This window comes from Bos indicus x Bos taurus, chromosome 13, assembly GCF_003369695.1.
Source record: "Bos indicus x Bos taurus breed Angus x Brahman F1 hybrid chromosome 13, Bos_hybrid_MaternalHap_v2.0, whole genome shotgun sequence".
In the NCBI taxonomy this organism is placed as follows: Eukaryota; Metazoa; Chordata; class Mammalia; order Artiodactyla; family Bovidae; genus Bos; species Bos indicus x Bos taurus.
In genome coordinates, this window is record NC_040088.1 from 22,290,866 (window position 1) to 22,316,049 (window position 25,184).

Here is a 25,184-nt window from a genome sequence, read left to right on the forward strand (position 1 = left end):
CTGGTTGTCCCTCCCCTGCTATGGAATTTGCAACCACGTGAATGTGTTATCATTTAAAAAGTAAATGAATAAAAAAAGGAGAGTGCCACTAAAGGGAAAAGTAAAACCAAAGATAAGGTGGAGAATTAGGGAGAGAGATGGGCAGAAGAGAAGAGAGACTATTTGCTTTTTCACCTCAATCTAAAAACCTCCTGGGGGGGGTGGGGGGCAGAAAGGTGGGGCACCCATGTGGGCAAACTTTTACAGAAACCAAGCACCAAGTGGGTGAAGGCGGGCACCCTCTGTCCTGGCTGGGGAGGTCACCCCCAGTAGGTGCTGGGGGCTGAGGCTGGCTGAGAGCCGAGGGTGAGGGTAGGGACTGAGCTCAGGGCCCAGGTCCCATTCCTGCCCCCAGGTTCACCCCCAGCCTTGCCTCAGAGTCCACAGAGCTTTGCCAGGTCAGGAGCCCTGGGCAGGCATGTTGGGAGCCTGGGGCTCTGAGGCAGGGCAGGGAGGGCAGGGGCAGGTATGGGGGAGGGGTGAGTCACAGGCTCCCCTACAGGCAGCCAGGTGCACAGAAAGCTCTGGCAGGCACTCGAGGGACAACCTGGAGGCCAGGCAGGTGGAGCTGGTGGAAGGCCCCAGAGTGGGCAGCTTCAGCTGCAGCTGGCAGCTATTTCTGGGTCCCTGGCGGGTGGGGCTGGTGCTGCTGGGGTGTAGACACCTGTCGGAGTCACGCAGGCCTGGGGGTCAGGGTGGGGCTGATCACGGGTGTGGCAGGTGTGTGGACGGCCACAGAGAAGGGGTATGTGTGTGACTAAGATGGAGAGAAAGCAGCCGGCTCTGGGTTACAGCCACAGCGGCAACTGGACATAGACTGACGCTGGAGTTCTAACCAAGCATTTCCATCACACTAGAGTCCCCCTGCGGAGAAGGCAATGGCACCCCACTCCAGTACTCTTACTTGGAAAATCCCATGGACGGAGGAGCCTGTTAGGCTGCAATCCATGGGGTCGCTAAGAGTCGGACATGACTGAGCGACTTCACTTTCATTTTTCACTTTCATGCATTGGAGAAGGAAATGGCAGCCCACTCCAGTGTTCTTGCCTGGAGAATCCCAGGGACGGGGGAGCCTGGTGGGCTGCCGTCTATGGGGTCGCACAGAGTCGGACACGACTTAAGTGACTTAGCATAGTATAGAGTCCCCTGTGTCACTCACGTGTGGACACTGAGGCTGGGGGCGGGGAAAGACCTGCGTGAAGTCATATGGTGGCAGGGTCGGGATGGGAACCCAGGGCTCCCGACAGTGAGGCAGCCTGCGGTAGGGAGTCTACACAAGCCAGTCCCCTTTCATGACTCAGCTGGCATCTGGTGTGGGGGCTGCCTTGAAAGCCCAAAGGCCATTCCCACCCCTGGCTACTGGCCCACGGAAGGGTTCTGCTGGTGCCCACGGGCACCCACGTGCTGATGCAAAGGGCAAGGCTGGTGGCATGAACAGTGTTCCCCCAGAGGCACGTACCCACAGCCCTCAGAGGCTCCGCCAGCTGCCTGCAGTGCTAGGCAGACCCCTGCTCCCTGCCCCCTCTTACCTGAACATTTCGGTCACTTCTCCCTTGGCCAGTGCCACCAGGACAGGAAAGCCGATACATGCAGGGACCAGGTACAGGAGGGCAGGCTGTGAGAGGACAAAGGCTGGTGAGGCAATGCTGGGCAGGGCACCCACTCAGGGCCGGGCCTATCACCCCAACTCTCTTCTGGGTGTGACTGAGGGACAGGTTCTCGAAGCAAGTCAGTGGCTGTGCCTGCACTGGGGCTCCTGACTTCCCTAGAAGCAGCAGCAAGAAGCCCAAAGAAACTCAAGTACGCAGGGCTTTCAGGGCGTCCTGGAGTCTGGCTGGCAGCATCCCACTGCCCAGGACACCAGGTTCCTGGTGAGTTGGTCCTATTCCCAGAGACCCTGACTGCCTAGGTCTGGGGCTGGAAGTCTGCACTTTTAAAGACACTCCAGGAGATGCTGTTATAATGACAATGATGATGACATAGCTGCTATGAATGGAGCACCTGCTGTGTCCTGGGATCAAGGTCACCCAGCTGGTCAGGGCCCAGAGCCTGTGAGGACACTCCTGGTGAAGCTGGGTTTGGAGGACAGGACAATTATACCGGCCGGCACTGTTCCTGGAGAACCTACTCTGTGCCCTGAACACAGGCTCTGGCGAGTACTTCAGTCCACCTCCATAACCCCATGACCCTCCTCCTTCTGTACAAGCGGAAGGCTCATGCTTTGGGAGTGGGGAGTGGGCAGCTCAGGCCTTGGAGAGCCTAAGTGGTAAACTGAGGGTTGAACTCGGGTACCCCTAGACTCCAAAGCCATTCTTCTGCTCACAGTGTCTGAAAGCTGGACCTCATGCTACTGCTCAGCCTTCCACGGCCCCTACTGCTCCCAGTGGCCTGACGTCCTCAGGAGATGTGACCCTTGTTTCCCTCTCCAACCTCACCCGCCCTGCCCTGCTCTGGCCACATTGGTCTCGTTTTGGTCCTCTTTGTCACCTGCAGCCACAGGATCTCGGCACGTGCCATTTCTAGGATGTTCTTCCCATCTGTGCCTACTTTGCTTCTCCTTCAGACTTCAGCTCAGCAGTCACTTCTGTGGGGAAGCCTTTGCTCGCACTGAGTCAGGCCCTCTTGCTGCACACTCAGGGCCCCTGCAATTCTTCACGGCATTCTCCAGCAACTTGGAATGAAACATCCCTGGGCTGTTACAGGCTGGAGATTCTCTCCTGTTAGGCTGTTAACTCTGTGAGGACAGGCTCCACAGTTATCTTGTTCACTGCTGTCTTCCTACTACTCAGAAGAGGGCCTGGTGAATACTAAGCTAATGGCTCCCTCACAAAATACAGAGGGTGCCCTGGAGATGACTTGGGTTAAGAGTGAAGGAGACATTGTTCCTAAAGCCAAGCCTCGTTCCTAAAGCCAAGCCAGCCCCTGGCTAGAGGACAGGGCTCCACAGTCCCCGAAAGCTGACCATCAGACCATTTTCAGACTCTTGCCATGGATGGGCTGTGAACTACCCCACTTCACACAGGTTAACCTTGAACCTAATTACACCCTGAGCACTTGGATCTGAGTTTTATAGATGCTGCTACTGAGGTTCAGACAGAGGGAAATGACCTGCCTGCAGTCACATAGGGTGTGTAAGTGGCTGAGTTGGGATTTAAACTCAGGCAGCTGAGCTTCTTCCCCTGCATCAAGTCTTTGCTATGAGATCAGCTTTGGGCCAGGAACGACAGAAATCATGACAAAAGCCTGCATCGGGACTCAAGATGGGCAGCCAAAGCAGTACTCATGGAAAAGTTTATAACTCTAAATGCATTTATGAGAAGACTAGAAATAAACAATGCAAGTTTTCAAATCAGGAAGCCCCAAAGAAGGAGGAAAAGAATGAAGGCAAAACAAAAATTAATGAAATAAAGCAAATACAAACTTAATACAATTTAATTTCTGAAAAGCAGAACACTTAAGAGATGATGAAATTGAGATCAGAGGAGAAAAAAGGATCTGCCCTAAATCACATAGTTGGTCAGGATACAGACACGGATTCCCTGTCACTTAAATCCAGTGTCTTCTTCATCAAGGCCAGGCTGGGCAAAATAGAGGGCTTCCTGGGAGGAAGGTGGGTAGATATTTGGCCCCACCAAGGTCTTCCTCACCTAAGAGCCAACAGCAATTGAGGTGCTCCTTTGGGAAGAAGTGTTTGCTTAGTATCAGAGGGATACAAACCTATTCTTTTCTTTCCTCTCAAGGCACCAGGGAACCTCTCCAAAGAAATTCAGTGCTAAGGAGAGGATGGGATGTACAGCTTGGGGCAGTGAGCTGGGGGTCAGGACTCCTGGGTCTCCATCAGGCCTTGGCTTGCTCTGTGACCACAGATAGTCCGTTTTCCTGTCTGGGCTTCCCTCTCCGTCTGTACAGTGAGGGCACCTGATGATCATTAAGGACTTTTCTTTGGAGGTTGCTAGTCTTGGCCTGGAGTACATTTTTGATAGAGGTTAAAAGACACACAGGCAGAGGTGACACCCTCCCTAGGGAACTGCTGGCATAGGGACTGCCTATGTCTTGGTGAGGGAGGAGGAGCTCAAAGAACAGGTTCCCCTTGTGTCCAGAGCCCACCTCAATGAAGACTTTCAGGGAGATACCCATGTGGATGATCAGGGAGAATAGGTGGCTGCTGCTAGGCAATAGGGTCGGCTTGTGGTCAGGAGTCTAGGGCTCCAGCCAGGGCCGAGCTTGACTTGCTGTGTCACGTAGGGAAGGCTCCTTTTCTCTCATGTAGAGGACCACCTCTCCCACCTCTGCCCCCAGCCTGTGTGAGAGCTCCCAATGGAGCCTTCTCTGAGTCTAAGGCAGAAGGCAAGCCTGCCACCTGGTGGCCACCTAGGGGATAGCTCTGGGCTTGGAATCTGCGGGGGCTGACAGCTGGAGAAGACACCTCCCAAGACAAGGCCCAAGTACTCCTAAGTGCATGTCCCTCTCAACTTGCACAGCTCCTGAGGTCATCTGGAGCAGATGTGAATGAAAGGGGCTTCCTCACTGGTTCTTGGTTTCTCTACTGATGAGGACCTTGAACTTCCTGTATAGTGTTAGTATCAATTTCACAGTGTCTGTAAGGACTCAATGAGTTAATGAGCGAAAGGTTAGTTTGCACAGTGTCTGGCAAACTAACAGACTAACTGGGTCAGCAGCTTTTGTGATTAACTCAAAGGTGGCTTCTCTGTGGCCGGTGCCCAGGGAAGGGAGAAAGGAGGAGGGGGAAGGATGGAGGGAGCACAGCAATACCAATTGGGTCAGACGTGGATCTGAGCACTTCACTACATTAACTCATTTCACTCTCAAATAACCCCAAGGTGGCTACTACTGTTTATCCTCATTTTCTGTTTTCATGAATCAATGAGGAATCCTAAGTGTAACTTCAGACAGTAGAGCCTGGATGGCCACCAGGGCTCTCTTAGACTCCATTCCACACGGCCTTTCCCATGGCTGGGGGTTCATAACCTGGGCTTGGTCTTCATGTGACACAGGTTTGAATTCTGGGTCCATCACACTTTCCACGGAGCACCTGAACTGCAGCTCCTCATCTGTTCACAGAACCCTCACGAAGCACCGAGCAGAGCCTGGCACAAAGGAAGTACTCTGATTTCCAGCAGAGAGCAACCCTGTCTGCTGGCTTCCCCTCCCCGACTCCTCCTCTCCAGGCCACACTGACAGCTCCTGGCCTGGTCCACTTGGCAGCTCAGCACCCATCTAGGAGAAGGCAGAGCCTGGCTGGCTTGGGGGATGATGGGAGGGAGATCCTGACATCCTATCACTTGCCTGGGGGGCAGGCAATGGGCTGAGACCGCAACAAACACCCACCCGATTCCGTTCTTCTGTCTGCCACCACTACCAAGGCTGAGAAGCCACAGCTGGGGCCACGCAACACTCATCTGGCCCAGATGTGGGCAAAAATCTGCTGAGAGGGCTCAGGGAAAGGTTTTGCCTTCCTTGAAGGTCACAGGCTCGGCTGGCAGCCTTCCTCCTCCCCCTCCTCACCACTAGCGTGCATGTACTACCTGAAGCCGGGCTGCCATCTTGCACCAACTATGGGTGAAAGCCCGAGAGAATCACAGACACGGCTGCTCTGCACCCCTGGGTCGCCTGCACGTGTGACATGGGAGTCCTGGTCACCTGCAGTGAAAGCGCGCCCTGTACACGGAGGACAGTCATGCTCACCTGGGCGTGCTTGAAGATGTGCATGATGAAAATGGTAAGGCCCAGGCCGAAGATGTAGGCTGCAAAGCTGGTGTAGAAGTAGGTGTGGGTGTTCTTCTTCAAGCTTCGGCGACAGCATGGGGTAGAGAGAGAAAGTGAGACACAAGCACTGCAGAGCCACATGCCCTCTTAGGAGAGTAGCTGGGGAGACCCTGGAAGCTGTGTGGGGCTGAGGTTATGGGCTGTGGGGTGTGGAGATGGGCGTGCACTCTGGTTCTGCCCCATCTAAGCATCTCTGGACCAATCACTTTCCTTCGCTCAGCCTCAGTTTAATCATCTGCAAAACAGGAATGCCACGCGCCATCTCCCTGATGGTTGCTGAATATCAAATGCTATAATCGAGAACAGCGGCTATGAAGCTCAGGTCAGCATAAAAATCACCCGGACAGCATGTTAAAAAATAAAGAACTGTGTGGGAATTCCGTGGCGGCCTAGCGGTTAGGATTCCAGGCTTTCAATGCCATGGCCTGGGTTCAACCCCTGGTCAAGGGACTGATATCCCACAAGCTGAGCAGCATGGTCCAAAATACGAACAAACAAAAACAAACAAAAAAAAACACACAGAACCAAACCCCCCCCAGAACAGAACAGAGTGCTAGGCCTAGTTCCCAGGGAGTCTAATCTAATGGGTATGGGGATCTGCATTTTGGTATTTGTGTGTATGTGTGTTTTATAACTTTATTTTTGGCTTTTTAAAAATGTGTAGCTGATTTATAATATCACGTTAGTTTCAGGTGTATAACACTGTGATTCAGATATTCATATATTCTTCAGATTCTCTTCCCTTATAGGTGATTACAAAGTATTAAGTACAGTTCCTTGTGCTAAACTGTAGGTCCTTGCTGGTTTGGGGCTCATGTTTTGAGGCACTAAGATGCAGAAACTTAAGTTAAGTTCTTACTTTTAAGTGCAGTGGAGCTAACAGTTCAGTAACCCATTATGGATACTAAAGAGATGCTGATTACGAGGATAAAATGCCAGTGGCTTCCTGGGCAATTCGCTTAAGGTCAGCTTCAGAAGAGCTGACCCACAAGCATCCTGGCATTGCCATCACTTGATGCCCTTTCACGAAGCCAGCTCAGGACCTTTGTGTGTGTCTAGCAACATCTGTGGAATGAAGGGGGACCGACTCCTTTCCCTTTGCCCTGGCGGCTTCCGAGCTGGGAGCCGCAGTCCACTGAGAACAGTCCTGCTGTGCAGCCTGGAGTACAAGAGACTCCCTTTGGGAACGGTGCAGATTCTGGAACAAGCTCCCAAGGACCTGCAGGACAAGGATTCTTCCTTGGAGGGTGCTGCCAGCTGAACCTGGTTCTCTAGCAAATGGCCTGGAGACTCCTATAGGTTTCTCTTTGTATGACCTCTGGAAACCTAGCAGTAGAGCAGCCAGCACAGCACAGACGTGTTTCTACTTAGAGACCGGCCAGGTCCCTCCCAAAGGCTCCACAGTGGCCCTACCCAAACAACCCAGAGTGATGTGAGCAGGGGAAAAGTTCGGTTCTGCATGCAGCCTGGACTTCCATGATGCTGGCAATGGGTTTCTCACTACCACTTTCAACATTATTACTGTTTTTGCAACTACTGGACATAAGGAGATTAAGGAATAGTCCATAAACCAGCTCAAAATTAAGCATATACATGCAGAAAGCCCTCCTCTAGGAAGACTGGGCGCCACCTGCTGGTGGCAGGCCCAGCTTTGCCCAGGTGCATTCACCCACCTGAAAAGGTGCAACCTTTTCTGAGTTTCAAGTGGTGGCTCAGCTTGGCCCCCTTCCCTCTCCCTTGTGCTCACTTTCTACAAGGGACTGAAGCATGTCTGAGTAAGGAGAGGGTGGGTAACAGCGAGAGCAGCTGGGATACGGAGACCTGACCCGTGGCTGATAAAAGTCGGTGGCAATGAGGGCTGCACCTGCTGCTGGATGCCCTGGGAGCCACCGAGGCCAGCCAGTCTCAGCACTCCCTCCACACTGTCCCCGTCAGCCCCAGGCAGGAACGACCACTAGCTTCAGGATGAGAAACCTTGCCTGGAAAGGTCAGTTTCCTTGCCAAGACCACTCAGTGAGAAAGCACTAGGGGCGCCACCAGGACCTTCTGGGATTCCACCTCAGCCTGTGAGTCACACCTTCCCCACCCTCTCCAGGCTCTCTGGGCACTTAGAATCTCAGAATGTACAATGCAGATAAAATCAGAATTGTTCCGGCTGCTGTTGGGTGGAGGGTCTGTGACCTGAGGTACCCTCTTTGGGCTCCTCCAAATGGAGGAGCCCTAGAGAATCTCCTGCCTGGGTCAGGGAAGGCCTCACTTGTAGAACCTGAGGACTAGGGTTCCTAAGTGGCTTACCTGATGTCGAAACGCAGCAGCAAGGCAATGAAGATTCCTGCGGGGAGAAAACCAGGGTTAGATGGAGATAGGGAAGAAGCATACAACTGACAGCTGGGTCCCAGCCTGCCATTCTCAGCCACAGAGCAATCATCAGGGGACAAGGTGTGGCTGAGACTGCCAACTGCCAGCAGAAATCCTGTTTCTCTACCTTCAGTCCACCTGGAACAATGGGGAAGCCTCACTGGAAGAGGGAGGAAGTGGCAGAACTGTTCCAGGTAGACTGTTTTGGCCTGGGACCACACTGATTGGCACCTCACAGCACCATTTGCTGTACCACCCGGGGTGCAACCAAACATTTACAGGATGCTTAGGCACTAGATGCTGTAGGCAATACAGTGGGAGCAAAACCTGGGGTGGGCATGCTGATCAAATGTTAACAAAGACCAGTGTGAGACTGTAACTGTGAAAGGGTGCTCCTGTGTCATGGCAAGGTCTATCATGGGATGAGACCCAAGCTGGGGGTGCTGGGTGGGGAGGAAAGAGGGCTTTTTTGAGGAAGTGACACTTGCCAGGGAGAGGGAAGACCATGTGCAAAGGTCTTGAGGAAACAGAGCTCAGGAGGTGTGGCAGGACAGGCTGCAGCCCAGAGTAGGAGATGCTGGGGGCCGGATCTGCCAGGCAGGGCCCCGTGGGGGCGAGAAGAGTTGGGTCTTTATTCTAGGAGTAAGGGGACACTTCTGGAAGTGTTCTAAGTGGGAGAATAACATAAAAGATTTCGAAAAAGACCCATGTGGCAGCTGTTTGGTGGGTGGGAGAGCGCAGAAGCGGACACTAGGAGGCTCTGCAGGAGCTCAGGTGGGGACAGTGAACTCTGTCCACCCACTGCACTCCTATTTGCACTTTGAAATCTGGCCTAGTCATCCCCAGAAACCTGAGTCCCTGAGACACAGCCACCCAGTCCAGCCTCGGTATGTTGCACACACATGGCCATCCCTGTGTCTCTCCCTGACTTGTCTTTGGGCTCAGACACAGCAGGGCTGAACCTCATTTGGTTGAGAGCAAGCTCTTAGGAAGCAAACATTCTATGCTGATGAGAAGCACCGACTGGCAAGATGTGATTCATTTCAAAGAAGAAAATGATTTAGTCCCCAGCGAAGACTACAGCTGGGAGCTGGTGGGTGGTGAGAACAGACAAATGCTGCCTTTCTGGAAACAAAACTAGGAATTCAGTGGCCCCTGGCAGCTGAATTCTACAACTGCTCTTCAACTAATCCACAGGTCAGAGCTCCCAAGAGCTTCTTCTACTCATAATACTGCATTTGATTCTTAAAATAACACCCCGCAACCTATTCTTCCTTCAAGATTATCCCTGAGGCTCTGAGAGGATGCAATAAGTCACACCAACTGTGACTGTTGGAAGACTTCTGATACATACAGGGATTGGTGGATATGCAGAGATGTCCTGTGCAGGCCTGGAGCCCAGCACCACCTAACAAGGACGCCTGGGAAGTCTGTGGGTGCCTGGACAGACCCTGCTCTGCAGGGCGAACCGAACACATTTCTTCATCCCTGATGGGGCTTCTTCCCTGCCTCCCAGCACCACAAGCTATGGGGACACCTGGATTCAGGACCATGCATGACCTCTTAGGCAAGTCTCTCTTAACCTCAGTTTCTTCATCAGCAAAATGGAAATACTCTCTACCTCATCGGGCTGCTAAAAGTAGCAAAGATAATATATAAGAAAACACTGAGCATACTGCTTGGCAAACACCAGGTGCTTAACAAACGACGGCTCCAGGATCGTGATCTTACTATGGTTGTTACTGCATAAAAGCGGTTTTGACAGCATCACCTTTCTTTGCAGTCAGATAGACCTGGTCTGAGTCCTGTCCCTCTTGCCGGCTACTGTGTGAATTTACGTTAAGTCCCTTCACCTCTGAGCCTCAGGTTGCTCACTGCTACGAGAGAGAAAGCCTCTGCTTCACCACCATACGTATCATAAAAGGAAAGTGTCACACAGAAGTGCCTGTACACTCCCGCTCACTAGCAGGATGGCTATTACTTCCTACACTGGAAAACAAACTGGCTTTTAATTTGTTCCAAGCTTTCTTCTTTTAAGCAAACACCAGGGGTGCTTCTAACCCTCTGACCCGAGCCTCTGTGACTAGGGAGTAAGAATGCTCTTTGGGTGCGCAGCACCTCTGTCACCGGGCCTAGGTCTTCCAGGCACACAGCATCCAAGTCTCAGCCGTTTTAGCTGCCCTGAGAGAGGCAGCTCAGCTTTGCCCAGTTTCTTGACCAGCAGTTTGGGCTGCAGGCCCCCAGGATGCGTGCCCATGCTCAGGCCCATACACAGGCGTACCTGTGCCCATATCCACAGGCGTGCTGACTAGCACCCACACACATATGATGGACCCAGAGGCCAGGTCGTGTGGTCAGGCAGGTGCAGGCCACTGGTCCCTCTGCTAAAACTGCAGACACAGGAGCACAGCTGTGTGCCCCGTGTCCACGCACAGTGCGTGCTCTCCCTGGTGTCCTCCCAGCACTGGGGAGAGGGGGGCCAAGGAGACTGTGGCAGTTCTAGCACACCTGTGTCACCTGTAAACGCTGGGAAGGGTGTGTGTACGTGCAAATGTGAGGGGCCCAGATTCCTTTAAGACTGCCACTGAATGTGCTTATATTTCAATCTGTCATATACATTTATTTCTGCAGCTCTCGAGTAATGTCTGTTCACCCAGCCAAGCTCCATGAGGGCAGTCTTGCTCACCACCATTCCTCCGAGGGTCCAGCCCACGCCTCTGCTCCATGTGTGCTGAGGTGGACGCCCTTCACCAAACCCTGGGCAGGTGATGATGGGGGAATCGCACAGCCTAACCCTTCCTTCTTCCCTCTCCTGGTGAGTGAGACTGTGTTTCACAGGACGACTCCTTCTCCATGGAATCCCCTTCCACCCCCTGCACTTTGGCCCCTGCCCTGGCCCCGTCACCTGGAATGACGATGTCTCCGAGTCCCAGCATGGCAAAGTTGTCCGCTTCCAGGCCCTTCTCCAGCAGGTCCTGGGGAAACACCACTGGAGGGGGAGGCAGGGATGTGAGGAGCTGGTGAGAGCCAGCTCATGCACTCCCAGCCTCCATCTCTGGTGTATGGAACTTACACACTTGCGTTGCTGGGTGGGAGGATGGGAATGGGGAGTCAAGAGGATGCTGACGAGCTGAAGGGGGGTGTGTCCATCTGGAATCACAGCTAGTTAGAGCAGGAAGAATCTAGAATCATCTAGGCTAAAGGTTTAATGCCTTTATTGAGCTATAACTCACATGTCATACAATTTCAATGCCTTTTAATAGCCAGAACTCTTTGGTTAAATGGGACTGACCCCAAAGCCCAGCATATAAAAGATGAAAGAGCCCACACAGTGCTGGCATCTAATAGGCTTTCCATCTCACCACAGGACATGTGGACAGAGCCTTGTTCTGAAGAAGGAAGAGCTTGGGCTACAGGCTTTCTGTACCTGTTGATGAGGAGGAGGCTGCTGCTGCTAAGTCACTTCAGTCGAGGAGGAGGCTACATACCTACAAACCCCTTGCTTATAGCCCCTTACTCAGAAATCCTGCGGGCCAACTTGTTTGGAGAAATACAGATTGAGGAAAACGCCTCCCTGTATGTCCAGTTATGGCAAGGGGCAGCTGTAACTGGATTTCACCCAGACAGCCTTGGAGCAGAAGTTCACCAGTTATGTGTGGGCTTCAGGGTCAGACTGTGTGGGTCTGAATCCTGGATCTGCTGTGTGACTTTGTACAGTTTACTTAACTACTCTGGGCCTTAATTGTCTCACCTGTAAAATGGGTATAACAACCGAACTGACCCTATAGTGTTGTGATGAAGATTAGGTTATTTGAACACACTGTTAACTTTAACTGTTACGTCTTTACTAACCCAGTCCTGCTTCTGTGTGAGGCTGCCCTCCTAGGTGATGAATCAAGCATGGTATAAGGCTAAGACAGTCAGGACAATCTGGTCTCCGAATTCCTGACTTCCCTTCAGCTAGGGGTGGTCATGTGACCCAGCTCCAGCCAATGGCATATAAACAGAGGTAAGACGGGTGGGTTCTGGGCCAAGATTGTGCTTCCCTAATGAATCGGACAGAGTCCTTCCCTGTCCACTTTTTCCTGCCTTGAATACAGTCACAGTGATTTACAGCCCTCCTTGTCTGAGCCTCCTAAACCTGCTATCATTCAATCCTGAGTGGCAGATCTGGAAACCTACAGAGATGAAGTCTCCCCACTCAGGCCACACAGCCAGCACGTATCAAATATGGGATTCAAATCCAGACTTTCTGACTTCACTAACTGTCCACTTAACCACTCTGCTAGACTACTCCTAGCAGTAGAGGGCAACAAGCTTTCCCCATAAGACAAAATCCCCAATTCCAAACACCAGAAACCAGAGGGGACTGTCATTTCCCTGTCCAGAGTCTTCCAATGGCTCATTCACTGCCCACTGGGCAGCAGCCGGGCTCCCTGACATGCCATCCTCGGCTTCCTCAAATCTGGCCTCTTTTCTGCTGCTCCCCTAAAGTCACCATGCTCCTTCTCCGATTCTCTGCTCCTTTCACGCATTCTTCTGCTTGCAGTGCTGGCCTGAAGCTGTTCTCTCTTTCAAATGCCCCTACTGCCCCTTCACGCTTGCTAAACGCATATGCATTCTTTGGGACCCAGGAAAGCTTTCCTGACCTGTTGGCTGGGTTCATCCATCACAGCACGTGAGGCACAGTTGCTCTTCTGGCTTGGCCAGCATCTGTTCTCTTGCTCTGCACGACTGCCCTCACCTTACACCCTTGGTTCTGGGAGGCTGCCAACTCAAAACACTGCCCCCAAGCACTGCAGAAGGCGGTGACCCTGTCCTCTGTACCACTCCCAATGGGAGAACCTAGTTCCTGGGCCCGGAGAGGCCCCATGGGTTCATCCAAGCCAAAGCTGGGAGGAACTTTCCTCTGGGGTCACTGAGCCGCGACCCTGTGCAGCATCTAGGAGCAGCCGTGTGACCGTGAGCCTCTCTCCGGCTGACGGAGAGGACCCGTGTGCAGCTGTGGAGTCAGACCATGAGGAGCACAGCTGTTGCTTGGCTCTTGGGGCCGGCTCCATCCTGACTGCCCAACAGGATCCCCCTTCCTCCTTCCATCATGTCTGATGGATTCCGTACACCTCTTTGGGTCTCGCGATGCCAGGGAGTGGTTCTTGACAGTCTAAGGCTTAAACCCCAAGCTCATCATGCTTTTCTCATCCCCCTCTGATGAGGAACAATGAACTTGGGCCTGTGACCTGATTCTGGCCTGTGAAATACGAGAGAGGCTGCAGGGAGAATTCAGGAAAAAACATCCCTCTCTGATGAAAGGGAGACATAAAGTTCCCCTTTTCTGCCCCTGAACATGCTGAGAATGGTGGGGTGGAGGACTGAGGTGACCCTGGCTCTTGGCAATGCCACCGATGGTCATAAACCCAACTCTAGATGCTCCGCCACCGGGCTTGTTGCCGAGTGAAAGGACAACATTTCCACATTACAGAGGTCTGTAGGTGAGGTTTCTAATATTTCTAACAATGGATACACTGAAGAACACAACCAGGGAAGTGTGAGAGGAGTGGGGCAGACAACACCTGCTGGTTATGTGTTACAGGGATCCAGGGAGGGGGCTCCAGGTCTTGATGTGGGGGTGTCCTCCTCTGGAGGCCCCGCCTGCCTTGCCACAGGCTGTTTTAGACACCGCTCTCTATGACCAGCTGGCCAGAGGATGGCTGTGTGGGAATACAGCCGACAAATCAAAGAGAAGGAAACCAGGCCCTAGACACCAGGGAACTTGGAGAAGAAACAGCTGAGGGAGGGTATTAACTGAATCAGGGACCATGCGGGAATGCGACACCAGGGTGGGGGCAGACGGGCTCCCCATGGTGGGGTGGTCACTTACATTTTATTGGTGCCTCAAAGGACTTTGCCACTGTCACCATCACATTGGTGCCAAATACCTAAAAGGAGAAGAGAGGAGTCTGGAGGGAAGTGTGTGCAGATGGGAAGGAATGGCTGTGCGTGGCTTTTCAACAAGGGGCTGCCTGCGATGGGCGGGAGAGGGACAGGGAGCCAAGAAGGGTTCCAGAGCAGATGTAAAGTTGAGATGAGGCAGCCAACGACATGGCTAAATGGACACTTCCTGGGGCTCCTTGTCTGGACAGCAATGAGGGGCAAGTCCAAGGAGTTAGGAAAGGATCTCTGATGCCCTGGCTGGGCATCCTGTCAGGTCAGGGCTCTGTCCTTCCCAAGAGAGGAAGTCCTCCAGCACCACTCATTCAGGGGTGCCTCTCAGCAAGGGTGGCAGGTCCCTTAGCCCAGCGCACAGTCTCTGTCCTTACGGTCAGTGTCTTGCTCAACAGTGTCCACTCTTCTGCTTTAACCACCCCTGCCTCAGCTGTTCTGAGCCTCAACTTGCTTGCTGGAGAGACATGGGATAAGCAATCCCCTGCCGGGCTCACTGTGAGGGAGAGAGGACGGCTGGCAGGCACAGGGCAAAGAAAGGTGAGCTCTCGGTGAGCAGGGGTGGGACTCTGCTCTGTCATCTACTTCACAGCCGAGGGCACTGCCCCAGAAAGGACCTGATCTAGGGCCTTACCTGCAGGTCAAGGTGGCTGCCCTCCACCGGACCTCCTGTGCGTCCCTGCCCGACTCACCCAGAAGATGTCGTAGATGAAGAGCCCGCCCAGCAGGATGCAGCCGGTGCTGACGTTGTTCAGGTGCAGGAGCTCCACCCCGTTAAGGGAGAAGGCCAGGCCGAAGAGGTTGTTGGCAATCCAGTGCTGGGGGAAGGCGAGAGTGAGGCCACCTCACCGGTCACCACCTTGCCCCTCCAGCGCTCCAGCACCCCCCGCAACTGCCTAGGCCCTGGCTACTCACCTTCCTCAGCAGGTACCAGACGCCAACGATGCTGCTCAGGCCCAGGCACACCAGGTCCTTGGTGTCAAACTCATAATTGATGATCTCTGGGCAGAGAGGCCGGGTAAGTCCACTCCCCGGGGCGGGGCTGCCCCTCCCACCTGTCAGCCCCTGGACGGAGGAGGGCATGGCTGTGGGCTCCGTCAGAGACCCACAGGCTGGGGGTGCTCACTGGAGCCCTCCCCAACCCCAGACTCTCCAATTTCCTAGAGGAGGGAATGGAGGCCCAGAGGGAACCCAGGCCTGACGCAGGGTCAGTGGGAGGTGGTCCACGGTGCTAGAAGCCCACGCTCTGCACTAGCAGCTGGGCAGCCAGCTGGGGAGGCGGCTCCCTCTTCGAGTTTTAGTTTCCTCATCTGTAACAAGGGGATCACAGGGCTTCCCTGGTGGTCCAGGGGTTAAGACTCCACCTTTCCACTGCAGGGGGCGTGGGTTTGATCCCTGGTTGGGGAAGGTTCACATGCCAAGAGGTGTGACCAAAGAAATAAACACAAAACAAAAAAATGGGGGTCACAGCACCTCTCTGATAGGACTGCCATGGGGAGCAAGTGAGGTGGTCCTTACAAAGCACTCAGCACAGAGCCTGCATACAGTGGGTGCTCAACCAATGCTGACTGCACTGAGCCCAAGGCCCTTGCAAGGTCCCAGTTCATTCAGGAATCTTTCTACTCTGCCGCCAAAGGAGTCAAGAAGGTTGCTGGTTAGCCCTGTGTCACCAGTAGAGGAGGAAGCAGGTGAGAGAGAGAGGCCTGGAGAAGTGGCAAGCGGGAGGCCCCGAGCCTGCTCTGTTGGGGAGCCTGTGGCAGACATCCTGACGTTAGACCCCTTCTCCATCATCTCCGAGTGTCCTACTGAGGAGGCCCAGAGAGGTGGTGGAGCCTGCCCAGGGTTACAGAGCGCAGGCTTTCCTTTCAGATTCCAGACTGTAGTGGACTGCTGGTTGGCCCCAACCGTTGTTCACCCCTCTGTGGTGACAATACCCTGATGGAAACGAGGCCAACTAGCTCTCAGCCACATTTTCCAGCTTCCCCTGCAGCTAAATGGGCCTGCGGAACAGCTGCCTCTCCGTCCTTTGGGACAGCCTGCAAAGCAATGGTGTGCTACCCTGGACCCGCTGACCCGAGTGCAGCAGAGCACAAGACAGGTGAAAACCCCCATGGTCACTGACTGGGCACAGATGCCTACAGATGCACAAAGGAATCATATAAAATCGCTGCTCTCCAGGGACAAGGCAGCGTGTGCTGGGCACATCCCCAACAAGTGTGACATTCACAAGCTCAGACTTGTACACAAAAGAGAAATACCTTCCACCTGTCCAAGCTGTTGATAATCCTGTTACAGCAGTCGAACCCACACCCTAACTCACTCACAGGACCCAGGCTTTCCCCAATTCCCTGTGGCTTTCATTTTTTTCAAAAGCCATGGAACCTCCTTTTCAAATCATAGCTAGGGAAGTAATCACACTAAAAACAGACATGATAAAAATAGCTTCAGGAGCCGACTGTTTACTGTTTACTGAGCCAGGCGCTGTGCTGAATGCTTTCCACTCATCACTTACTCACAGTCCTAACAACATGCTTATAAGGGAGGTACTACATTATGATGCTCATTTTACAGATGAAAAACCAAAACAAAACCAAAAAAGCCCAACAAAACCCCCCAAAGCTCAGAGAGGTAACAGTGTGCACCCAGCGGCAGAGTGGGGATGTCATCCCAGAGCCCACCTTGCCCATCACTTGCTGTACCGGGGAGTCCCAGTATCGGAGAGACAAAGGGGAGGGGAGGGAGCGGGAAGAAATCCAAGGTACGGCCAAGGCAGGGGGTGGCGGCAGCACTGACCTTCCTTGTTCTCCCCAGAGCCCTGTGTGAACAGCAGCTGGTACTGTCGGTTTGGGAAGTTGGCTGGAAAAAACTTATTCATGAGAGGGCTGAAAGGAAAGATAAAGCAGGTTGGCAAACAGAGCCCCTGTGGGGGTCCCACAACCCCAGACATTTGTTTACAAGCTGTTATCTCCCAACAACCTCACAGGTGCCCTGAGAGGTAGGTGTTATTGTGCCCATTGTAGAGATGTGAAAACAGGCCCTCAGAGGGCAAGTGACTGCCCAGGGTTACATGGGAAATCAGTATCTTGAGCTGATTTGAGACCTGAACCTAGCCTCTTAGTTATTACCCAAGAAACACAAAAGAGGCAGACTTTCACATAAAACAGTTTTTAGGACAGCAATGGATTCCAAAGTCTGGTTTATCCACAATCTGTATGAGAGTCCCGTCAAGAATGCATATTCTGGCTTAAGCCTGCATAGGGTAAGTCCTGACTCTTCAAGGAGACCCGCTGAGTCTAGGCAGACAGCAGAGCTGAAATAAGGGGCCGACTAGTAGCCTGGTGAGATCTGACTCTTTAGAGTGAGAATGCCTGGGCCCATATTGCTGAGGCGGCTGGAAGGCCAGCAGCTGAGAGGGGACCATTAACTGCAAATAGCCCCAGATAAACCACATCCTTGCCAGCTCCCTGCCCAGCCAGAGGCAGTGGACCTAGCCTGGTCCACAGTAAAGCCATGATGCACAAACTGTGGGCAGACTCATAAGGGAAATGAGATGCATAGCCCTTTCTCCTGGGCTCAAGACAGAGAGGTAGATGGTGAGGTGGCGTGAGTTTTGCTGTTGACTCTAGAAGCAAAAAGGTAAACCCTCTGTCCCAATTTCTCAGAAGTCTGTTTATTTCAAGCGCAATCCAGGTGTGTGCAGTGTGACAAATCAAAGCTGCAGTTTCCTTTGCGTTCTGAGGCTACTGGAGACTTCCCATTAAAATGGCTATCTAATCACTCTTTCACAGGTAGCCTCTTGTGTGTGTGCTTGGAACTCAGTGACTCTTTGCGACCCTTTGGACTGCTGCCCCAGGCTCCTCTGTCCACGGGATTTTTTCAGGCAAGAATACTGGAGTGGGTTGCCACTTCCTTCCCCAGGGGATCTTCCTGACTCAGGGATCAAACCCCCCCCAAAAAAATCCTTCTAAGTGTCTGAAACTACTTTAATATGTTTTTTAAATCCTGCAAAAATCTAGCACACTTTAGCAGTTAGCAGACCCGAAAGCAAGCCTGAGTTGACTAGTATTCTTCTTGAGGGGATTTGTTTTGACCATTTCCTTTAATTATCAGTTTCCCAGAACACTTAGAGATGCTGGCAAGCAGCAATTCCTTCTGGATGATTCCTTAACTATTATATAAACTGTGCCAACACAGATAAAGCAGGAACAGTATAAGCTGAATTATTGTCACCTCTAATTTGAGTAATAACCATGCTGTCAGTTTCGGAATACAAATAAAAGGAATTAAACATGGGAAGAAAAAAGACTGCATATTCCTGGATTCCCTTCCAGATCTATTAAGTCAGATGACCTGATGGTCACCCCACTCCATAATTTGCCAGGCCTGCGATTTTTACAAACTCGGCTGGACTTGATAAGTGAGATGAATCACAGCCCCTTGGGCGAGAGCGGGCTCACATTCACTCCTTCCATGGGGCCTGTTTGTGGCTCAGGATGGGCTTGGCCTCGTCTCTGGAAGCATTCTGATTACTCAGCATGGTCTACTTCCTGGCCTGGCAGGGAGCAGAGACTTTCTTTTTTGGATTGCCTTCAGAACAGAACGGAAAACCAGGGCTTTTGGCTCAGTCTGGGTCTGGATACTAAGCAGTATCGTGGAGCAGACACAAACCGGGGTGGCCCAGCCCTGATGCTTGCTCTGCCACATGAGGCCCTGGGCTCACTTCAGTGCATCAGTCTCTCTGCTGAATGTGGGGATAATACCACCTGATTCAAAGAGCTGCTGTGAAAGTAGGGGAGAGGGAGAAGTTTAGCCCAGCGTTAGATCCTCAACAGGGGTCATAAGTACTCAATGTCTATCATCGCAGGTGGTTGAACTTGAAAGCATTCAGCAATGCCAGATCAGACTGATGACTGATGGGGCAGGCAAATCCACAATGGTGCTCCCAGCTAAAGGAAAATGGACCCAGGCCAAGGGGTACCCAGGGCACAGAGGTAAAGGCAGGGAAAAGGGAGCTCTCTAAGACCCTGGAGCTTGGAGGAAGAAAATGTGGATTAAGAACTATCTCTGGGCCTTAAGTTTCCATTCAACACACAGCCAATCCCTTCCCGTCTACAGAGGTATGACATGAATGATGACAAGGCTTTGTGATCATGTAGACACGACTGATACAAGATGCAATTGGGAGTGGGTTTCCACAAACAGGCTCTGAGCAGGTGGGAGGCAGCAGCTGGGAGGGATGAGGCTGGAAGCCAGTTTCAGCTCTGTTCACTGAATCACGTTTCAGGAGCATGAAGCCAGAGGGTGTGTGTAGAGGCAGAGAGAAGGCCTGAGGCGCTAAACTTAGGAGCCCTACAAGCAGAGGGAAAGGGGTTGAGAGCATGGACTCTGGAGCCAGGTTTCCTGGATTCAAATCCTGGCTCTGCCATTGAACTGTGTGACCTTGGCAAAGTTACTTAACTGTTCCTGCAACTGTCTCCTCATTTGGAACACTGTAACAATACCTTTCTCATTGGATTATTAAGAGGATTACATGAATGTTTGGCACCCTGTAAGCTTAACTGCAGCTTCAACTCCAAGTATGAAGTCTCTAGACAGATGTCTTTGTTATCCCAAGAAGAGGGGCTGCTGGATAATACGGGGCAAGAGACAAGCAACCTGGCTGGTGTGAGCCTGCCTTAAGGGCAAGGGTCCTGAGAGGCAGCTGGTAAATGCTTGCTGAATGCAGGTTTTGTAGCAGGCAGAGACTCACTCCTTCCAGCCCTTGATGGCTCACGTCAAGCCTAAAGGTCACTGCTTTCTGCTGGGAAACCACATCCTGCTGCCCTTCTCCCCTGGGGGTGAAGGCAAAGGGCAAACTGGTGTGTGGCCTCTCCCTCCTGGGGTTGCAGATCGTGGTCTTAGGGACCTTATCCTCTAAAGGTCAGCTAGGTGGGATATGAGCTCAGAGGTGGTAAAAATAAGCTGCACGGTTCCCTTGGCAGGAAGGGTACTGGCACAGGCATGAGTCTTGGTGGCTGTAGCGGGTGAAGGCAGGCTGTGGGCCCTCACTTTGCTGTAACACTCCAGGCTGTGGTTTCTTCCCTGGGAGGCTCACGGCAGCTGGGGAAGTGGAAGGAATCCCACAAACACCGCCGCCTGGACTCCCTGGCTTGGGGCTCAGCCCCCACAGCCTCTCAGCAGACAGAACCCTCCTCTGGCTGTCCTCAGGAGACTACAGGCCCATCGGAGAGCGCGTGCCCAGGCCCCATCTTTAAGCTCTCTTTTCTCCTTCATTTTCGCCAAAACTACAAAAAATACGTGGCTGCACAGTTAGACCCGTGCTCAAAACCACTCTGCTCCTGAAGGCTGTGACACTCTCTGAGCCTCAGTTTTCCTGTCTTGAACCTGCAGTCCTTGTTTGGATTCTGAGGAAGGTCTATGTTTGGGGATACATACAAACAACTAACCAAAATTTTAACAGTACTGTAGACTTCTAGGAGAAAATACTTAAGAAAACTCCATTCGATCAAAGGAAGGTAAACTTAATTCTTAGATCAACTATCTAAATAGCACAATTAAATTATGCCCTCCCCCTTTTCTACTAAAATTATTTTTATCTGATTCAGTTCTTTTCCCTGTACATTTTATAGTAAGGCTTTCTTTAATCCCATTCATCCCAGTTTTTCAGTCTGTATCAATTTCTGTTTCAGAGGATAGCTTGGACCCTGAATGGTGAGTACCCCTTATGCCCACGGCCAGTCATCATTTTCACAAGGTCTCACCTTCCCAAGTCACACTGTGTGCTCTAAATCGTCTCAAGAAAATGAGTCACTGACAAATATTACCATGTGCAGTTTTAGTGGCTTCGGTTCTATTTTCTGCTGATAATTTCTATCAATAAAAACTATGAACTAGTTAAAAGACAGACAACTCTTTCTTGGTTAATCCATGAGAAATTTTGGACAATGTTTCTCAGTTACTGTCCTAAAAGGAAAAAAGAAAGATCTGGGGTGTCAAAATGACACAGGTTCAAAATAGCCTGCTGGGCAGTGGCTGGTGATCTCTCTTGCAGGACTGTTGAAATAAAGTGAAATAATCAACTCCTCAGCACCTGGTCAAACAAAATATATTTTTTCATGCTAAGGCAGTGCTTGGGCTGTGCTAACGATTCTTGCAGATGCTGAGGAGGGTGGGATGCGCTAGAACTGGGGGGCTTCTAACCAGCATGGGATTCCCTGGTAGGTCAGCTGGTAAAGAATCCGCCTGCAATGTAGCAGACCCTGGTCCGATTCCTGGGTTGGGAAGATCTACTGGAGAAGGGATAGGGTACCCACTCCAGTATTCTTGAGCTTCCCTGGTGCTCAGACGGTAAAGAATCCACCTGCAACATGGGATCAAACCCAGGTCAGGAAGATCCCCTGGAGGAGGGCACAGCAACCCACTCCAGCATTCTGTCCTAGAGAATCCCCATGGATAGAGGAACCTGGTGGGCTACAGTTCAGGGGTCGCAGAGCTGGACACAACTGAGTTACTGGCACAACCAGCATGGGAAATGACCTCCCTCACTTGGTCCACCAGGAGAGAAGAGGTCTGTTCACTGGGGAAGGGTGACTAGGTCTGCCACTGTCTTGCTGGGCTCATCAGTCTCGATCTCCAGAAGGATTGGGGGGCTGGGGTGTGGCCCTAGAACACGGCCTTGTGGGTGAAGGTGGGTGAAGTTGAAGACAACACTGACCCCGGTCCCATATGTCTGTGTGAACTCGAGCCAGCTGCTCTCACTCTCGGTGGAATCTGGACATACCCCCTTGCTCTGGGCATGTCACAGACATGCTGACTTGAACCTTCCCACGCCCCTCCAAGGAGGTACTCCCCGTATCTCCATTTCATAGGTGAAGAAACTGATGCTCAGAGAGCTTGAGTAACTTGAGCCTTGGTTCCAGGTCTGACTGTCTCTTGGGCCCACATTCTTGACTCCCAGATCCTGCCTCGAGGAACGAGGCCAAGCTCCGCCCACTCCCAGGGCTTCCCTGAGGATCCCGCTCTTCCTCTCTGACTGCACCTACAATGTGCACAGACCTTCTGGCTCCCGGCCCGGCCTCTCCCTCCTACACCCTCTTCCAGGTTTCCTGCCCTTCGGAGCCGAGTTCAAATTGCGTTCCTGCCTTTCGGGAACTTTTCCTGGTCTGCTGACCACCTCCATGGTTGTCAGCCTGAGGCTGTACCTCTTCAAGGGGCCAGATGGAAGCAGGTTGGGGTGCTTGTGCAGTCACAGCCAGGGGATGGGCTGGGGACACCACTCCCGTTGGGTAAGCAGCCCCACCTGAGGACTCCTGGTTTAGTTCCTTCAACCCCCACTGAACTGACACAGCACGTGACGATCTGAACAGGGTGGCAGTGAAAAGAGGATGGGCTCTGCGGCCACAGAAACTTAGATTTGAATCTTTGTTCTGCTGCTTATCAGCTGTATCATCCTAGCAAATTTCTTAACCTCTCTGAGCTTCAATTTCTGAATGTGTCATAGGATTAAAAGCAACAGATTACAATGATTACAACAATGGCTAACAGCTACTGAACACACCGAGTGTCAGATACTGTCCTAAAAGTTTCTACGTGACCAATGAGAAAGGTATGATCATTTTCCTTCACATTCAGGTGAGGAAATTGAGGACAGAGAGATTAAGTAACCTGCCCAAAGTCACAGGGCTATTAAGTGGCAGAGTCTGGATTCCAAGTCAGGTAGTCAAATTCCAGAGCCTGTGCTCCTAACTTCTCTCAATACTGCCTTGCTCTCTTATGAGCTGAGACCACAAGTGAGAAGCCAGCTTAGCGCGTGCGCAGCAGCCACCACATGCAGCAGGTGGCACCGGCATCACTCATCTCAGTACTGTGACAACTACCACGACACTACTGTTCACAGATAATTTCCCTAACAACTGTGGTGGCCAACGCCCACCGGACAGTCTTATCCTTCCTTGGAAAGAAACCGGGGCCCAGAGAGGCTCTGGTTCTTGTGCAGGGTCACCCACGGTATAACACAGGGGAAAAGTTCCCTTGGGTTTTTACAGCCAGGACTCAAACCTGGCTCTGAATGACGCCAAAGGTCATGTTCTCATCCGAGACCCTGTACTGGCTCTTGAGAAAGCTGCTTCAAAGGTCGCAGAGATGCCTTCTGACCTGATGGTGTGGGACAGGGCCAGGATTCCCAGCACGAAGAAATACATGGACAGCAAGAGGTTGATGTACTCCTGGGAGAATATCTGAGGCAGAGATACAAAGAGAAACAGGACGTCAGGGTTGTTGGAGGCTATGAGGAAACCAGACTCCCTGCTTTTCTTCTGGAGATGGTCTCCCCGCTCTGGAGATGGGGAACAGTGTCAGGAAGAATCTCAAATGGTACTGGGAAGGGGGGCTTCCAGTTTCTATGGCAACAGGAAAAAGGGAAGGACCCTCAAGCCCTCAGATATGCCTCCCCAAGTGGTCGCCAAGAGTCGGACACAACTGAGTGACTGAACTGAACTGACTAAAGCAGTCTGTAGGTTTGCCCTTGGTGGCTCCACTTGGAGACAGGCAATGGGGTGTGTGTGTGGGGGGCAGACACAGGGGAGGGGAGCCTGATGTTCAAAGTCCCAAGAGAGCCGTCTGAACCCCAGAACAAACTCTTTCAAGCTTCCTCCTCTCTGCTCAACGGCTGAGGGAGCCTGTGGGTGGCCACCCGGTTATGAGTCACCTGCACCCCGTCCCCTCTCCATCCCTTCCTGGGCCGCCTCTCCCACAACGATGCCTGAAGCTCTGACTGAAGCTCTGACAGCTGCTTCGGGGTCTTATTTTGGGTGAACCTGAGGAACATTCTCTCTCACAGGGCTCCAGAGCCAGTGGTCACATGTTGTTAACTCTGGACTTTAGAAAGGCTGTGTTATATGGCTCCACGGTCACAGTATCATATTGTCTTTTGTTATCATGAGGCCCTCTTACTGGGGGGAAATAATGTGCTGTGGAGTGGGACACAGGGCCACTGATGACTGTCAAACAAGGCTGTTCTTGGATCTGTTTAAACGCCTGTCTGATCACCTTGCTCCCCTGCTTAACACCTCTCAGGAGGTTCCCTGCTTGAGCTTCTCTGCTCAAGTCCACACCCTCTCCTTGGCTTCTCGTGTCCTCGTGGTGACCACCGCAGGCCTCTCTGGCTGCAGCTCGTGCCACACTGGCCTTGGTGTGCTATGTTCCCACCCGCGGGCAGCCCGCGCACATGCCCCTCTGTCTGGGAAGCTCTCTTCTCCTCACTTGGGCTTCTGAGAAGCTTTCCTCGACATGACCTTCATTATTTCAGCTCATGTTTACCGTCTGCTACGTGCCGTACGCCGTGCTCAGTGCTGGAATAGGCAGAAAAGCCCCTGCTCTCACAGAGTTCAGGCTCCAGAGGGGGAGAATCTCAAGAGATGAAAGCGTAACACACTGTCAGGTGGAGACGGGTGCTAAGAAAAGCACAGCAGTGTAAGCAGAGTGGGGTGGGACTGTCACCCAGGTGGCCCAGGAAAGCCTCCGACACTTCACCTAGGAGTAGATCTGAAGGCAGAACGGGAGCGGCTGTGAGGAGGTCTGGGGGAAGAGCCCTGGAGGCGGCGGGAAGGGTCCCCAGGGGGCCTTGTGTGCCCGTGTGCAGGGAACAGTGAGGGTCTGCAGGCCTGGAGCGGAGGGAGGAAGCAGAGCGCCAGGAGACGAGGCCGGGACGGCAGGAGGGAGACAGAAGCTGCAGAGCTGTGAAAAAGGCTTTAGCTTCGTCTGGGTAAGACACGCTGGTGTTGCAGGGCTGAGGGCAAGGCTGTGACCTGGTCTGATGGCCTGAGAGGATTCCTCTGCAGTTGTGGGGAAGGCACACCCCACAGGGCAGAAGTCCAAGGTGACAGCCCAGCGAGAAGGGCACTGCGTGTGGGAGGATAGAGGACATGGCGAGAAGGGGGTCAGACTCCAGCTCTCTGAGCTAGAGAAGCAGGACGTGCCCAGGGCTGCGGGCTGTGGGGGGAGGGCATGTCTAGGGTTCTCGGCTGAGCAGCAAGGCAGGTAAGGGGCTGCTGTCTGAGGTG

At 52.6% G+C, this 25,184-nt stretch overlaps 1 protein-coding gene across 13 annotated transcripts in view; it reads right to left on the reverse strand.

The window, feature by feature from the left end:
• Positions 1 to 25,184, reverse strand: part of HM13 (histocompatibility minor 13) — a 38,944-nt gene that overhangs the window by 2,141 nt on the left and 11,619 nt on the right. For 6 of the 13 annotated variants that reach the window (XR_003514033.1, XM_027558886.1, XM_027558883.1 and 3 more), the window contains 9 exons: positions 23,278 to 23,360; positions 16,918 to 17,006; positions 15,040 to 15,179; positions 14,817 to 14,942; positions 14,063 to 14,120; positions 11,090 to 11,173; positions 8,122 to 8,158; positions 5,746 to 5,848; positions 1,569 to 1,654 (listed from right to left, as the gene is read on the reverse strand). Coding sequence is in view for 11 of the 13 variants with exons in the window: in XM_027558886.1 (XP_027414687.1) it covers positions 1,569 to 1,654; positions 5,746 to 5,848; positions 8,122 to 8,158; positions 11,090 to 11,173; positions 14,063 to 14,120; positions 14,817 to 14,942; positions 15,040 to 15,179; positions 16,918 to 17,006; positions 23,278 to 23,360 (806 nt within the window). In the remaining 2 variants the exon portion in view is untranslated. The other 7 variants (XR_003514034.1, XM_027558891.1, XM_027558893.1 and 4 more) reach the window with 2 other exon arrangements.